Raw genomic sequence first — 16,758 nt, 5'->3', positions numbered from 1 at the left:
GTGAGCTAGTTCCCATTATTATGCAGGACTTGGCCACTAGGGGAGCAAAAAGGGCAATTTTTCTAATGGGAACTAGCCTTCTCAGTGTGGGTGGGCTAGTTCCCATTATTATGCAGGACTTGGTCACTAGGGGAAAAAAGGCCATTTCTCTAATGGGAACTAGCCTTCTCAGTGTGAGCAGGCTAGTTCCCATTATCATGCAGGACTTGGCCACTAGGGGAGCAAAAAGGGCCATTTGTCTAATGGGAACTAGCCTTCTCAGTTTGAGTAGGCTAGTTCCCATTATTATGCAGGCCTTGGCCACTAGGGCCAAAAGGGCAATTTCTCTAATGGGAAATAGCAGGACTTGGCCACTAGGGGCAAAAAGGGCCATTTATCTAATGGGAACTAGCCTTCTCAGTGTGAGTGGGCTAGTTCCCATTACTATGCAGGACTTGGCCACTAAGGGAGCAAAAAGGGCCATTTGTCTAATGGGAACTAGCCTTCTCAGTGTGAGCAGGCTAGTTCCCATTATTATGCAGGACTTGGCCACTAGGGGCAAAAGGGCCATTTCTCTAACGGGAGCTAGCTTTCTCAGTATGAGTGGGCTAGTTGTGGGGACATCACGTGATCGCGGGAGCGTGTTCTCGCGAGACGGGATCTCGCGAGCCCACGCTCCGCGGGAAAACGTTCCCGCTTCAGTGTTGGCGCCTGGCCAGCAGAAGCAGTCAGAGAGGAGCGCTGCTCCTGACTACAGGATAAGGAGAAGTGAGTTATAGAACTCACACCACGGCTCCTAGGGCGTAACACCACAGCCACTGGAGGCTTCATGGGGGCCCTAGGAGACTACAGCGTGCCACCGGTGTGCACAACCCTTCCACAGTGAAGCAACTGGGGAAGCACAGGACTTGGTCGCAGTGAACAGTGAGTAAGCACCCCACGCCACCAGGCCACGCATAGCCTCCTCACTTGCTGTTAGTCAATAAAGACCATTAGAAATACTACAGCGTCCTGTCATCTGTTTAGGCCACAACACTAGTTCCCATTATTATGCAGGACCTGGTCACTGGGGAGCAAAATGGGCCATTTTTCTAGTGGGAACTAGCCTTCTCTGTGTGAGGGGGCTATTTCCCATTATTATGCAGGACATGGTCACTAAGGGGCAAAAAAGGGCCATTTCTCTAATGGGAACTAGCCCACTTACACAGAGAAGCAGCTATTTCCCATCTGAGAAATGGCCCTAACAACCGATGGTCCGTTTCTCGGATGGGAACTAGTATCAGCCAAGGAGGAATCGCTCCCACAACGCCTTGCCTTCCAGCTGGTGCAAAAATGATGATGACGTGAACGTTGAACCCCACGTGAGGCAGAGCATCCCACGTGATGAAGCAGACGTTGATACCCACGTGATGCAGAGCAGCCCACATGATGAAGTGGGGGCGGGGCCGTGTTATGGTCCGTTTCTCGAATGGGAACTAGACACTACCCTTTAGGAAACGCGCATGTCCGGTTTCCAGGCAGCATCAGGTGAGTGTATGCGATCCAGCCCTCATAGTGAATTTTATATGCATTTCTTTTAGCACCCATCAACTTAGACGTTCTTACCCCTTTGTTGTTATTGTTAAGAGGAGCCATTTTGCAACCTCTAGGAATGCACGTCGAAGCTGTAATTCCTTGTATTGTACTCACCACATGTTGAAATTAAATATTGTAAGTACGAGATTTTCTAAACATCTGGTTTTGAAATTACACGGGGCAGCCTGTTGGCATAAACACAGTAGCTGCTCCGAAGCTCATTTACGGTACGGTTCAGACTCTGCAATGCCTGCAGAGGCAGTAACTGCTGTGCAGCTGCTACACAGACCCTGCTCTGATGTAAGTGACTATATATCTAATAATACCTGCACAGGCTAAGGCTCGCAGAGGCAGTGACTGCTGTGCAGCTACTACACAGACCCTGCTCTGATGTAAGAGACTATATATCTAATAATACCTGCACAGGCTAAGGCTTGCAGAGGCAGCGACTCCGAAGCAGCTACTACACAGACCCTGCTCTGGTGTAAGTGACTACATATCTAATAATACCTGCACAGGCCAATGCTCACAGACGCAGTAACTACTGTGCAGCTGCTACACAGACCCTGCTCAGATGTAAGTGACTACTTATCTAATAGTACCAGCACAGGCCAATGCTCGCAGACGCAGTAACTGCTGTGCAGCTGCTACACAGACCCTGCTCTGGTGTAAGTGACTACATATATAATACCTGCACAGGATAATGCCCGCAAAGGCAGTAACTGCTGTGCAGCTACTACACAGACCCTGTACATATATAATAGTACCTGCACAGGCTAATGCTCGCAAACGCAGTAACTGCTTTGCGGCTACTACACAGACCCGGTACATATATAATAATACCTGCGCAGACTAATGCTTGCAGATGCAGTAACTGCTTTGCAGCTGCTACACAGACCCTGCTCTGGTGTAAGTGACTATATATATATATAATACCTGCGCCGGCTACTGCTTGCAGATGCAGTTACTGATGTGTAGCTACTACACAGACCCTGCTCTGGTGTAAATGACTAAATATATAATTATACCTGCGCAGGATAATGCCCACAGGGGCAGTAACTGCTGTGCAGCTACTAAACACCCTGCTCTGTTGTAAGTGACTACATATATAATAATACCTGCGCAGGCTAATGCCCGATAAAAGGCAGTAACTGCTGTGCAGCTACTAAACCGACCCTGCTCTGGTGTAAGTGACTTTCACAAAGTGTTTGTGTAGGGGTGATGGAGTTCTTTCTATGAATTGTTTGCCGATTCTTGTGGCGTAGTAGTTTTTTTTTTTTTTTTTTTTGTTTTTTTTTTTTTTTTTTTTGCATTGAGGACTGTTGTTTTGTACAATTTGAGTTGTCTTTGGTATTTTATTTAGTCTTGTCTGGTGTATTATTCTCTCCATTTTGTTTCCATTTTGTGGTTGTTTTTTTGGTGTTTTTTCAGTTCTTCTGTGAACCATTTTGCTGCCAGTTTTTTTGGTGGTGTTGCTTTGAATGTTTTAGCTGGCGCTAATTGGTCAATGGCCTTGGTGATCCAATTGTTGAGTGGGTCTTCTGTTGTATCTATGTTTGTATCAGTGGGATCTCTTTCACCTAGGCTTTCGTGGTGGGTTGATAGCATGGCGGCCTCGTCCGCTAGTTTTGTTGCAAAGTTGGGGTTGTAAGAAAATGGTCTGTAGATGAGTAGGAATACTATGTTTGATTGGTCATTGAGTTCTATCTTGATTAGGAGGGATTCATAGTCTTCCGCGTTGGTTGTGATGATTCGAGAACCTCAGGTATGTGTTTTGTGTATAATTCAGATTCCACCTCCTCTTCGGTTTTCTCTGTTGGCGTGTATTAATTTATAATTGTCGGGTATTGCTTCGTTCGCGATGGCTTTATAGTTGTCTGATAGCCAGGTTTCTGTAAGGAAGAGCACGTCTGTGCCTCCTCCGCTTAGGAGGTCATTGGTTTCTGTTGAGTGTTTTGCCATGGATCTAATGTTGAGGAGGCTGCAGTGTAGTTTGCTGGATTTCCCTTTTGTGTTGTTGTTAGTATTGCTTGTTCTGACCAGTGTGTTTTTGGTTGGGTTTCCGTTCCAGGTGGGTTTTTCCCGGTTGAGTCTTTTGGGTGGGGTGGTTCTTTGTTGGTCAGTCTCTTTGTCGAGTAGACCGATAATGTTTACTGCAGGGTTGGTTCGTTTCCGGGTGGTAAATAGGGTCGCTACCCCTCTGTTGTTCCAGTCTTGGTGATATAGGGGGTGCAGAGTGAGTGTGATGGTTTCCAATTTGTTCCTTGTTCTGGTTGGGGTATTGTCCATGGTGGAGACCGGGTTGGGATGGTTTATTAGTTGTCATCCGTTTGGTGTCCTGGTTGGGTCTCGTGAAGCTTGTTAGCTGTCTGTTCATTGTTGCTGTGATGTTTTTGTTTACCACGTTGTCGTATGTGGACAGGTAGCGAGCATTGTAGTCTGTCTTTGCTCTGTTGTTTGTATGTCTCCTTGGGCCATCTAAGATGTTTGTCGAGTTTTTTGGGGTTGTGGGATCCTGCTGGTCCGTGCCTTCCTGAGTGGTTTGGGACTTCTTATTATTTCTGTTGTATTTTCTGGCTTCTTTGTCTTTCTTGTGGTGAGGCATGATGCGTGGGTTGTGTTCCTTAGTGGGCGTCCTCTTTCGATTGGTGTTTTTCATGGTCTTTGGGTTTAGTCTTTGCTGTTTGTGGTTTGTTGTTGCTTGTATTTGGTAGGTTGTGGGTAGTTGATGGGATTTTGTGGTTCCGTTTGTTTATTGCTTCTTTCTTTTGTGGATCCTTTTCTTTTGATTTTTTTAAATTTGTTTATTCTGGAGGTACTTTTCGTTATGGTTGTTGATTATTGGATTTTGCGCAAAGCAAACATGAATATTGTGTGAAGGAGTGCATGTGAATACTGGCATATATTCGTGCAGTCATGTTAGGGAGAATTCTCATTTCTGTGATAATTCCGTTCAACCTTAGAGCCCTCAGCTCTTTTGCTGGACTGTAGGACTTTTTTAATTTTAACCCTGGAGTGAGTGAGACCCTTTTCCCACTGCATCATGTGTTTTGAAATTTGGATTATGTGTTTTCACTGCTTTGGGAGTCTTGACAAACTCCATATGCATCTACTTTTTGTATGGTGACACAAATCAACATCAGTGCAGTGTCACTGAGAAATCCTTTAGATTTCTCATAAGGTTTAAAATACCTTTTCTTATGTGGACTACTGTACCCAAGAATAGTAAAGTGAAAATGACTTTACTTACATTTTCTCTTTGTGGGTCCAGCACACACCATGTTATGTGGAGTGCTGGGGAGTTACCTAGTATCCCCTTATCCTACATTCTCATGTAACATTTGTATGTTGCCCTCCCTACTTTTAAATGACTCGTGGTAGTGGTTTAGTTTTTCCTACCATTGTGTTTTTCTACCGCAGGCTGAACCCTCAGCTGCAGTATACCATCCAGGGGTGACCATTTTATCAAAACGGCCCCTGTCTTCTTTTTTTGCCATTTTCTGTTTGTGAGGTCTTTCTTGGGTTTTACTCTGTGCGTCAAACAGATTGAAGCCCTTTGTTTGTCTTGCCGTTGGCGCACTTCAGCCCTGAGTCATGCCTCTGGCTCCAGTTTGTCTGGATGTGAGGGTCCCGAAACTCCCCTGTCCTTTGTCTCTAGGAATGCCTGAATGCAACCAGTCCTGAATGGCTGTTTGGACAGCGACCCTGATGTGTGATTGACAGCCTAGGCTGTGCATGAATGTGAGAAACCTGCTTAAAAGTCGAGGGTTTTGGGACTAGAGGCAGAGTCGACCACTGGGAGAAACACCCGACGAAGAAACCGTGAACGAAGCTTGCTGCATCCTCCAGGACCTTGGAATTGCCCGGTGAAGCCCTGCTGCTGTGCGGAAAATCCCTTTTCAGACAGAGAAACTCCGGAATGGACTTCTCCCGTTGGGTTAGTGGGACCAACTAACCCATAGACAAACTCCACTGGACCATCTTCCCTGTCTGGCTGTACAAAATTCATTGCTGCAAGAACCAAGTGCCAGGGGTCGAGTAATCCGTAGTCGAGTGAAATGTCTGAAATCCGGCTGGAAGCTCCAGGAGTCTCCTAAGGACCCTCCAGAAGCAGGAAGAACAGAGCTAGAGTCCCCTCATCAGACCCAAGGAGTGAAGGAAGCCCAACCGGTAACAGAGATCCGCAACAGTGCTGTTTACTAAGCGCTGAGACCTGCAAAGTGCCGCAGAACCGAAAAGAGCCAGTAGCCGCCAACGACGTCCGAAGTACCACAGCAGGAGCCCTACAGATGTCCTCCTTCTTGTCCCCACGACTAAGGCTCAGGAATACGGGGTCTGCAACGCTGTAGCAGGACACAGGCCAGCTGGACCACTCTTCTTCAAACCAGAGGTACTGTTTAGCCTTAGGGTACTTACCTCACTGTCTTGTAGCCTTGCTTTTCTCAGTTGGGAATTGCAGTGGCTTACTTTTAGAGTTGATTCCAACTCTGTTTTCACAGCTTGCGACCCTACAAGTGATTTTCTAACAAACTCTCTTACTTTGTGCAAGACAGTTGATTCCAAGAAGTGCCTCAGCTCCATAGATTGTTTTAAATTGACTTTGGCTGTCCTGGGTCCCTGCAGACTCTTCTAGCCGACTGACTTTGATATGGTTTGTCCCTCATAGGTGGTAACTTGTTTTAGACTGTTACTGCTGGGAAAGACATGTCTAGATTTCACTGGAAGATTTATTTGTCCTCACATATACTGAGAACCTGTTTAACCTTTTTCATTCCTTAAACCTTTCCTTTCTGCAACCTCAGAATCTGCAAGTGTAACTAGTGTGATCTATAAATGCCATTACTGTCCTTGTGATTGAAGTCAACCCATGGTGTAGCAATTGTGTATGAAGCATATCCAAAGATTATTCACTAACTTGCTCTGATTCTGAAAAGTAATTTAAAAGTATCTTTACGTTGTTACATGAATTGCCTTTCTAAAGAACACTTATTTAAAAAATGTTAATTAAATAACTATTTATAACTGAAACCTTGAGTGTAAGTGTTACTTGGCTACTTGTATTTACAGATTTCATTTGTACAGCTCTACAGCTCACAGTTATCTCTCTTGAGATAGGCCTGGCTGCTCAGTCACACTGCTAACCTGTGTAGTTCAGACCTATACCAAAACGTGGGCTTACCTAATACTAAGCAGATAAGTGTTGTGTAGTCTCACACAGTGGGACTACACCAATTCTTACCTAACAAGTCTGCATGGAAATGTATTGATTGTGAGGGTGCTGGGTTCCTGCTTTTGACTGGGATGGAAATCGATTCTCACCCAGGGGGTGCATGCTATGTGTAGGCCTCTTTCTTCCACTTTGGCCCAACATAGTCTCAGGCTTTATCCATGCCACATTGGGGATTGTGAGGCTGATGGGTGCCTGCTTTTGACTGGGATGGCAAAGGATTCTCACGGGTGCATGCTACGTTTAGGCCTCTGGCTTCAGCTTTGGCCCAACATAGTCTCAAGCTTTACACTTGCCACAGTGGGGGATCATTCAGCATAAGTGCAACTAAGCAAAAGCAGAATGACAATCTGTATTGTTCCGCATATCATCCTACAAACTCTGATGTTCTGAAGTAATCAGTATGTCATCCTCAAATCATCAAGAACAAACATGTTTCATGGCAATGCTCATGAAGTAATTAGCAGATCATCCCAGAAAGAATCATCCCCAAATCATCAGAGACAAACGTGCAATCTCTTGAAGTGATCAGTAGGTCATCCTAAAAGCATCAGGAACAAAGAGTTTTCTAAAAAGGGGATAATGTTAGCTTATTCATGAAGTCATCCTAAGCTCATCCCCAAATCATCATCCACCATTCTGAGTTATTTGCTGATGACTTTAACAGCGTGATGACGTCTGATGATGTGGGAATGACTTCTAGTGTAGTTCGATGATCATGTGATGACCCCAGGATGGTCTCTAAAGTCATCCTTTTAGACCAGGGGAGGGAGTAAGTTCATGGCCAAAAAGGGAGGCCGCCTTGCCCCTGCAAGGATGCCGGCTTCCCCAGTGCCTGATGAAGCTTGCCACCTCTTGTTGAAGTTGGGGTGAGCACGGCACTTAAAATGGTGGTCACAACGAGGGGCACAGCCTCCCCGCAGCCCCCAACACGGAAAAGATCTGCCGGCCTCCCCAGCGCACCACATACAAACTGCTCCCGCACGGGGGAGCCTGCCAAGTGTGCACCCGGACCGCTGCCGGCGATGCTCTTGCCTGGGGGAGCCAGGACAGTGCTGGGCGGCCAGTCTGCTGTCCTGTCCTTGTGGATTGGGTTTGCCACCATCAATGAACACTTTGTGGGGTTCCTTCAGCGTGGGCCCTACCCCGCAGTGATGGCTCCCGCCTGGAGGAGCCTTGCGGCTGTGAACGCCACCTTCAACCAACCTCTGAACCCCCGCCGTCCAGGGGAGAGCGTTGCAGCCTGCAACCTTGCCCTGGTCGCGTCTCTCGTTTCAGTGGGTGCCTGTGCTGCCGGGCCGAACTGATGCCATAAGCCGCATTTATGAATATACAGAGCTCATGCATAAGGGAGGTGCGCGGCCAAGACTGCCGCGATGTGGAGGAAAGTGGAGGGCCACCACAGTAAAAGCTCCCACCTTTGAGAGAGACTGCAACGCGGCCTGTGCCGCCTGAACAAAAACCAAGGTCTTGCTTGAGGGGGAAGTACAATCCCGGTGCAGCCTCTATCGCCTTCATTTGCAGGAGAGGAGGCAACTGCCACTTCAAGAGGGACGAGAGCATGCCGTGCTAGACCACTGCCAGCAACCCACCTCTCTGCCTCGACAGACCTGACATCCAGACTGCAGATGTGGCGCCCAGCATCACCAAGTGCGGCTTTGCCTGTATGGGGACAGAGAGGAGCGCCTCACCGGCAAGAACAAGGACACTACCATCTTTTCCTGAACTTAAAGAAGTGCTAATGCCTAATAGTGCATGGTCTGGAGACCCATGGTGTGACGGTTTAAAGCTGTGATACCGCATGTAACGAGTGGATTAAATTGGTGACAGTAAAAGTTGGGATCTCACATGCATTATATGCTTAAAGAAGACCATGCAAAAGCTGTGCTCCTTCACTTCAAAAAATGCTTAAACGGACCCAGTAAAAGCACATGTCCTGGCTAATCCACCTTTCCCCTAATAAACTGTTCCCCAGGGCAACGCCCAATGTCCCCCATGGACTGAAAGTGTGATATGACAAGGTTTGATGTAAGTCATTTTGCTTTATCGTCATTGATGTGGTGGTGTTGATTTATACCCCTGGCATGGGATGTTGTGACTTAAGCCCCTTCTGGGCTCATGCACAGTCATGTGTCATGCACACGTGGGTGACACCACATGGTGTTCTTAATAAAGGGCCAAGCGGCTTCCCGCTCGGCAGTCTTATGCCACCATGACTCCTGCCTCCAGCAGGTAAATTCAGCGTGCGCCAGCGCAGCACAGCAAGGGAGAGGGCCTGCCTTGCAGGGACCAACATGACGGTGGCCTGGGCTGCCGGGCACCCCAGCCACCCAACAGCTTGCATGATAGGCGTGGTCTAAGACTTGATGGGCGTGGCCTAAAGAATGCACAGGGGTGGTCTCTCCTTCATTTCTGAAACGGCACACTTAAGGACTGCTGTGAGAATGAGCTCTCTCCAGTCCTCGCTTTCTTTCTAATCACAACCCTACAGTCCATAACTGGTTGCCTACTCCTAAACTCTAAGAGCTCTTCCACGCTTCGCCCATACTCTTGCAGCAGGAAAGCTGCCTCTCTCATTACTACTCAGCAAACGCTCAGTTATTTTCCTTCCTTCACTCTACCCCTTACATCTGACTCCAATGCTGGGGGGATTGCGGGGGCATCTGGGTTCCCAGATGCAAATGGGGACACTGAGGACTGGATGGAGAGAGTGACCTTAGGCACACATGAAATTCTTATGATTGAAGTGGGACAACCATCTCACATTTGTAGCACATGTGCTAGATGTGATGATGTGTAAAATGCCCATCAGTCAGTGTAAACTATGCCAGTGTGACGGAGCCCGGACTGGCCAATAGGGCAATGCCCGAACAAAAAACACAATATGCTAGTGTGAGTTATTTTGTTCAAAGTGTGCCACTTGTTTATCCCATGTGGGCCAGTTTGATAAGTTACTTCACCATGCATCTAATAGTTTTGACCAGTATTACTGAATATTCTTTGAAGTGCACAATTTGCATTTCACATTTGATCAAAAACCTCCCCTGTTAGGCTAAGTTTGTATGCAGTACCCTTTGGGAACACTACACACAACTAGGACTACAGGTGTAAGCAAACCAACCTTTGGTATAAGTCTGTACTACACAATTTTGGTAGCAGTTGAGCAGCCAGGCTTATCTCAAGAAGGGAATGTGAGCGGTAATGATGTTACACAGAGGTCTACAATCACAGGTGTTCAAATAAACTCTTACACTCAAGATTTCATGGATCAATACTGATAAATTAATCAGTAAGTTATAAAACATTCATTAGAAGGAGGCAATCATATAGTAACACACAAATATACTTCAATACTGTACACTCTAAGTTTCTGAATCAGACAAGACCCTTTTGGGATGGCCCACCAACACAACCTACACCTGCAGGTAACTTTAGTAACAAGGGTGCTGGGGACATTAATATCTTACTGTTGGCATTCAGAATACTTTTCAAGAGGACTAAAAGGCAAAGGTTATCGGAACATAAAAGGTTACAATTATTCTTGGAGAGTGCAAATATTTTGAGTTCACCAGAAGTCAATTCAATTCAATAGGCTAGGCCAAAGTCAATGGGCTAAAGTCTTGGATAGGATAAAGCAGTTCTGGTAAGTAAACGGAAAAGTCTCTGCACAAGTTCTTGGAAGTAGTTTGTAAAAAGATGAATCATATGTTGGGTCACTAGCTGATTAGTTAGGCCTGTGAGTTGCAAACGTTTCATGGACTTTCACCGTGAGAGGTACATTCTCTCAGTTCCTGGGCCTCAATCGTGGGGACAACAGGGAGGACATTGGGGGACTCCTGTACTGCACTGGTCAAAAGCTTGCAACTGGCAAACTTCAATTTCAGTGGCTGTTTCGCGTTTCAGCTAGCGCACTGGTAACAACGCTGGTCCTGGCTGTCAAGGTGTGGACTGTCCTTTCTTCTGAGGTCCCACACTCCGCTGAGGGGGGTCAGGCTTGGTCGGTCCAACGTTATGGGAGTCTGGAGGTTTTGGCCAGCTTACAAGTAACGCACACAATCTGGTGTCCCTCTTCCTGGCTCTACAGTTTATTACAGCACTCTGAGGAAATGCAACCAGCTCCGAGATGGGTGACAAGGTGGCTTACTTGGGAGTTGATTGGCCCTATCAACTCAAAGGGAGAAGTCATCCTTGCAGGGCTTCTCTGTTGATACAAACTTGGTGATTCAGACCTGCAGTAGGGCTTCACCGGGCAAACCAACGGTCCAGGAGTTGCAGCAGCCGTCCTCTTCAAGCTCTTCTTCGGTTCCTTCGTTCCAGTGGTCGACTCTGTCTTCCAAGCCAAGAGACTCGCCTTTTATTCAGTTATCTCCCATTCATTCCAGCCTAGCTGCCACTCACCCAGCAGGGTGACTGTCCTTGCCGGACAGTCAGCCAGCCAATCATCACAGAGTGCATTTGGGTCTCCTAGGAGACTAAGCACAGGGAGTTTCGGGCACCTCCCACACTTCCTGCCTACCCCAGACACCCTGGAACTGGAGGCGGGTTTCACTCCTGAAGCCCGCCAAAGGCGAATGAACAGCGAGACCAAACTTGGTTTGGCGCGCAGAGAAACACTCTAGAAGGACCTTTCCACAAAGAAATGGCGAAAAAAGAAGACCGGGACCTGTTTTAACAAAGGAGGCTTCGGCACTGTGTTGAAAAACATGGGTCCCGCGATTTAACGTTACCGGAGCTACGAATAGTTTGCGGTCGGGAAAAATCATGGTAGTTCGTTGTAAAACCACTGCCACCAGCCATTCTGAGAGGAAAGGGTAGCATTTGAATGCTACATGAGTATCTAGACACGGGGGATACTAAGTAACCCCTCCAGCACTCTATTGAAAGATGGGGTGTGCTGGGTTTAGGAATTTAAAAGACTAGTAAAGTCAATTTCACTTTACTTACTCTGGGAAGCAGTAGTTTATCCCAGAGAAGGTATTTAAACCTTGGGAAAGCCTGAAAGGCTTCCCTGTGTCACTGCACTGAAGGTGCTTTGTGACACAATTGTAAAGGATGATGCCTATGGAGTTGGTTAGACTCCAAAACCACAGAAAACACAAAGGAAAAACACATATCAAAATACATGAGAGAGTGGGAAAAAGGGTTACACTCTCTCCAGGAAAAGAAATCAAGTCCTCAAAACCCAGCAAAGCTGCTGGGGGTCTTTAAGGTGAAGGGAATTAGCACATTTTTGAGAAGTCTCCCTAACATTCCCCTTGTGAATTACTCAAACAGTCTGTCACAAATGAATGAATTGCCATTTGCAACTGTGTGCCACTTTTTCATTGGGGTGCTAGTCCATTTTATGCTCCAGTTCGACCCCGCCAAGAGATATACACACACAATGGTATCTGCCAACTTCAATATGGAACCAAAATGACTTCCAACAGAGGAAAGCAGCTCAGTATTACATCAGACTATAGCACAGCCCACGAGTGAGCTCCCAGCATAGTACAAGAACTACATGAGAAATCTCACCAGGAGAGATAGAAGGACACTGAAGTCAGTTGATTCTGGTGGGAAACGGAGGGGTGAAGTGGGACAGAATGCTGCCATGACTCATCGGCATATAAATAGTGGAGGTAGCAAGGGAGCAGGGCTGGCCTTGGCGCCGGCAGCAAAACAAAAATGCACCGTAATAAAGTTGCAGTCCGACCCTGCTCTGAGATCAAAGCTCATGCCCACTCGCTCCCTTACCCCCCACCCCAGCAAACATTTGCGGCTATGTTGAATCGACCTGGCTGACCTACAGAACCGTGGCTGGATTTCTTTCTAGCCACGGCTCTGTAGGGTACCCAGTCATTTTACCGAAAATAAAAAAGTGGTAAATTTCACCGGAAGCCAAAATACCGAAAATGTTAAATAAAAAGAAATATATATAAATATGGAACGCCTTACCCAACACACTCAGAGTTGAGACCTCCCTCGCGGCATTCCGCGAAGGGCTAAAAACCACACTCTTCAACTAACGCAGCCATATCCCCCCACATACCCCTCCCACCCTTCTGCACGCTTCTTGTAACTAAGTTTGTATTATGTACTGTCATGTAACTAAGTATGTTTTTGAAACCAGTAGCGATTGTCTGTAACAGCGCTACGATGCCAGCGCTTTCTAAATGCTAATAAATAAATATATGGTAGTGAGGTAAGGGGTTAAAATGGGTGGAGATGGGGGTTGGGTGGTGGTAAAAAGATGGAAAAACAGGGGTTTGGGGAGCCCCCAAATCTTTTTTAAAAATCGGTATTTTGACCACTCTGTTTTTTCCTTCTGTAAAATCACATATAACCCTCTGTAGGTCAGACAGGTCGAGTCAACATATCCCCACATTTTCGGTGGTTTGAGGGGGAGATTTTGCACCATTGTGCAAAATGGGTCGAGATGGGGGGTTGGGTGGTGGTAAAAAGATGGAAAAACAGGGGTTTGGGGAGCCCCCAAATCTTTTTTAAAAATCGGTATTTTGACCACTCTGTTTTTTCCTTCTGTAAAATCACATATAACTCTCTGTAGGTCAGCCAGGTCGAGTCAACATAGCCCCACATTTTCGGCAGTTTGAGGGGGAGATTTTGCACCATTGTCGGCGATTTAGGCAGAAGAAGCACTTAAAGAGACTGAGAGAGTGAATGTGGGGTAAAGACATACGCACAGGAGAAGGGGATTGAAAAATGGAGGCATAGGGATGTAGATTAATAGAAGGTGCAAATCTATGCACAGAAACGGAGGCAGAAGTAGGAAAAGTGAACCAAGAGTGCAACAGACATACATGTCTGTTGCAGGTTCAGCTGCTCTAGGCGAACAGAGAGAAGTTAACCCCACGTTTGCCTTGACCATTTGAAACTGCAACAGCAGTCAGTTTTAAGCTGAAAGTCACTTAGTGGATGTGGTTTCTTGTCCGGCATGGGATCCTTTAATCTCAGTGTTCGACCGTGGGGGTCTTGAGAGGAAATTGCAGTTACTGGCACTTCTGTGACTGACAAAAGTGCCAGCCACTCCACAGCGTCGTACAAACTTCAACTTGCTCTCAGGGTCGCGCTTGCTCTCAGGGTCGCGAGAGAAAGTTGCAGTTTGTGCGATGCTCTGGCTGGCGCTTCTGTCAGTTACAGCTGGCTCACAGGAGTTTTTCATCATGGTGACAGGCAGCCGTGGTGGGATAATGTCCTGCCACAGTGTTGTGGGACCAGAGAGCCCAGGCTGAGCTCCACTTTTTGTAGACTGCAGGGGCTCGGCCCCGGTTAGCCCTAACCCACTTAAATCCCAGATGTCTGGAGAGGAGGCGCTTATCTTTATAGGTCTGGGAAACTTTTTTTCTAAACATGAGGGTTTGCAACAATTTTCGGAATTTCAGTTGCTCTGGCTCCAATCCTTGGAACCTGTCACAACCTGGCCTCTCTTCCAGAGTTTCTTTAGTTTAAAAGTACAAGCGATCGGTTTGTTGGTGATGCTTGATTACAAGGAACTGGTTTGGGTGTATTTGGAGAATTGGTTTATAAGATACTTTGTGCCGCTGTCCCAGGCTTATGCCTGCTGATGTAGTGAGACCTAAATCACATTCGCCATTGGACTGGTGACCAGTCGAGTCTCTTCAGTGCTTTGGACATGTGATCATGTTTATTTAGTGCAAAGACAAGGTGGGCTGCTGTTTTTGTGTAACCTGGAGTCTGTTTTTGGTGATTCCCTAACAGCAATAGTCCTGTTTTGAGTAGATTGCTTTTTGGACCATTTGAGTTTTTTCTCATGTTCAGAGTGAGGTGTAACTTCCATAGTAGTTTTAGTGTGAAATTGTATCCCTTAACTGTTGAAAAGATGTGTTTGGAGAATGTGGTATACTGGTTTAATATCACTCTCAGGTTTTTCACCAATGATACTAGTGTTGGTGCCAGGTTCTTGTAATTTGACCAGCTTTTGGAAATACTCAAGGGGGTACGGTGGCCCCATAGTAAGATCTTTGTTTGCCTTGGCCTTTCAGCATTGTATTGCTGATAGGCAATTTGCAAAACTTAGGTTTTTGGGTTGAAGGTAATCATCTGGGGGAATTCTCAGTCTGATGTCACTATCCGATATGTTGAATTAAGTGATCAACAGCCATGAAGTAGTGAGGATCCTTGGGGTAACCTGCATGGCAGAACAAATGGCTAGATGTGAATTAATTCACCCATTGTTACTCTGGAAGTGTTACCACCCCACAATATTTTTAGGAAGGGTTCAAACCGTCTGCAGGCCTTGGTCTTCCTACACTTCTTGTATACTCAGCTAGTTATGCCTATTGCCCATTTAGTGGCCTGTCGCCTTGCTGAACTCTTCAACCTGTCCTTTGACTCTGCTCGCTTTTCCTCTCTTTTCAAAACGGCCACAGTCGGCACTCTCCTCAAAAAGCAAGGGGCTGAACTGAACTTACTGGCTAACTTTCGCCCTGTGCCTCTCCTTCTGCACTACTCTAAAGTGCTTGAAAGGGTTGTGTTTAACAGTCTTACCAATTTCTTAGACATCCACAACCTCAGGACCCCCTACAAGCAGGTTTCTGCTTGTCACTCCAGGGAAAGTGCTCTCATGAATGTGTGCACATTCATTGCCTCTGCTAAGCACTCCAGTCTGTTCTCTATCCTAATTCTCCTTGTCTGCTGCCTTTGACACTGTTGATCACTCTGATCTCCTTAATATGCTTTCTTCTTGGGATTCGGGATCTAGCACTTGCCTGGATTGAATCCTACCTGGCACCTCTAACTGTTAGTGTTCCACAGGTCTCTGGGGGTCATTACGAGGTAGGCGGTAAGGGGTTAACGACGCCGGTAAAGGTGCCGGAGCCGTCAACCCCTTACCGCCTCATTACGGCTTCTGCTCTCGGGACCCGCTAAGGCCGCCTGGTAAAATCAGGCGTCCTTAGCGGGTCCCGTGAGCAGACCAGGGTGCTAACAACGGGCCCGTTATTAGCACCCTCCCCATTCCCATTGAGCCCTATGGGGGCTTGAATGGGAATAGGGATGGGTTCCATGAATGAGGAATTACCGGACCCTCCAAGGTCGGAATGGCCCGCTAATTTCTCATTCAAGGAACCCGGACCCGGTACCCGGTAAGGGGGCTGCTATGCCGCTAATAGTGGCATGGTTACCTCGTAATGACCCCCTCTGTCTTGGGTCTGCTTCTCTTTACACTCTGCACCTCTGCTCTTGGGGCGCTAAACTCCTCTTTTGGGTTCTCGTACCAACTCTTCGCAGACAACATCCAAATCTTCTTCTCTTTTCCTGAATTCTCCTCTGATCTCTCTATGAAAATGTCCAACTGTCTCTCTGCCATTAAATATCGACAAACGCTACCCAAACAGAGGTGCTCTTCTTCCCTGCCAAATGCTCTCGATCATCTCATCCTCTGTCTATCCAGGTCCCACCTGATACTCTCTCCTACTCTTCTTCAGCTAGAAACCTCAGCGTATGACCCTTCTCCCACCTTCTCTACTTTCTTCTCTAAAACTGCAACAGCAGCTCGCCTCAACCTCCTTTAAATATTAGGAACATCAGGCCCTTCCTTCCTTTCAACACCATCAAGCATCTCTTAACCACACTCTTGTTTTTTCTAAACTGGACTACTATGCCAGCAACCTCTTCTGTCCTCTGGACAAGATCATTAACTTCTCTACTAGGACTCTTTGAACTCACTTCACCTTCCTTCCTCGCACCGTCAACAGGCTGGATGGCTGACGATGCAAAACAGGGCCAGATTTAAATGTCTTCTCCTGCTTCATAAATCTATACACGGTAAGGCACCACTGTATCAACCCTTCTCTATCCAACTCTACAAGCCTTCTCGTAATCTCTGCTCTGCCTCCTTGACTACCCTAGTGGCTCCTTGCCCTTCCTGTGCTTCCTCTCGCTTCCGCTCTTTCTCTCTTCTTGGTCCACTTGCACGAATGCTCTTCCCCATGACATCCGAGAAACGGTCCACATGG

General features: G+C 46.9%; 1 protein-coding gene across 2 annotated transcripts in view; it reads left to right on the top strand.

Moving 5' to 3' along the window:
* Positions 1-1,386: 1,386 nt before the first annotated feature.
* Positions 1,387-16,758, top strand: part of PSME3IP1 (proteasome activator subunit 3 interacting protein 1) — a 232,585-nt gene continuing 217,213 nt past the window's right edge. For both annotated transcript variants that reach the window (XM_069653393.1, XM_069653383.1), the window contains exon 1: positions 1,387-1,506. In XM_069653393.1, the coding sequence (XP_069509494.1) occupies positions 1,482-1,506 (25 nt within the window). In that variant the 5' untranslated portion in view covers positions 1,387-1,481. The remainder of the gene's footprint in view (positions 1,507-16,758) is intronic.

Source organism: Ambystoma mexicanum, chromosome 1p (genome assembly GCF_040938575.1).
Source record: "Ambystoma mexicanum isolate Mex_15411 chromosome 1p, UKY_AmexF1_1, whole genome shotgun sequence".
NCBI classification, from domain to species: Eukaryota; Metazoa; Chordata; class Amphibia; order Caudata; family Ambystomatidae; genus Ambystoma; species Ambystoma mexicanum.
This window is presented reverse-complemented; position numbering and strand designations above follow the sequence as displayed.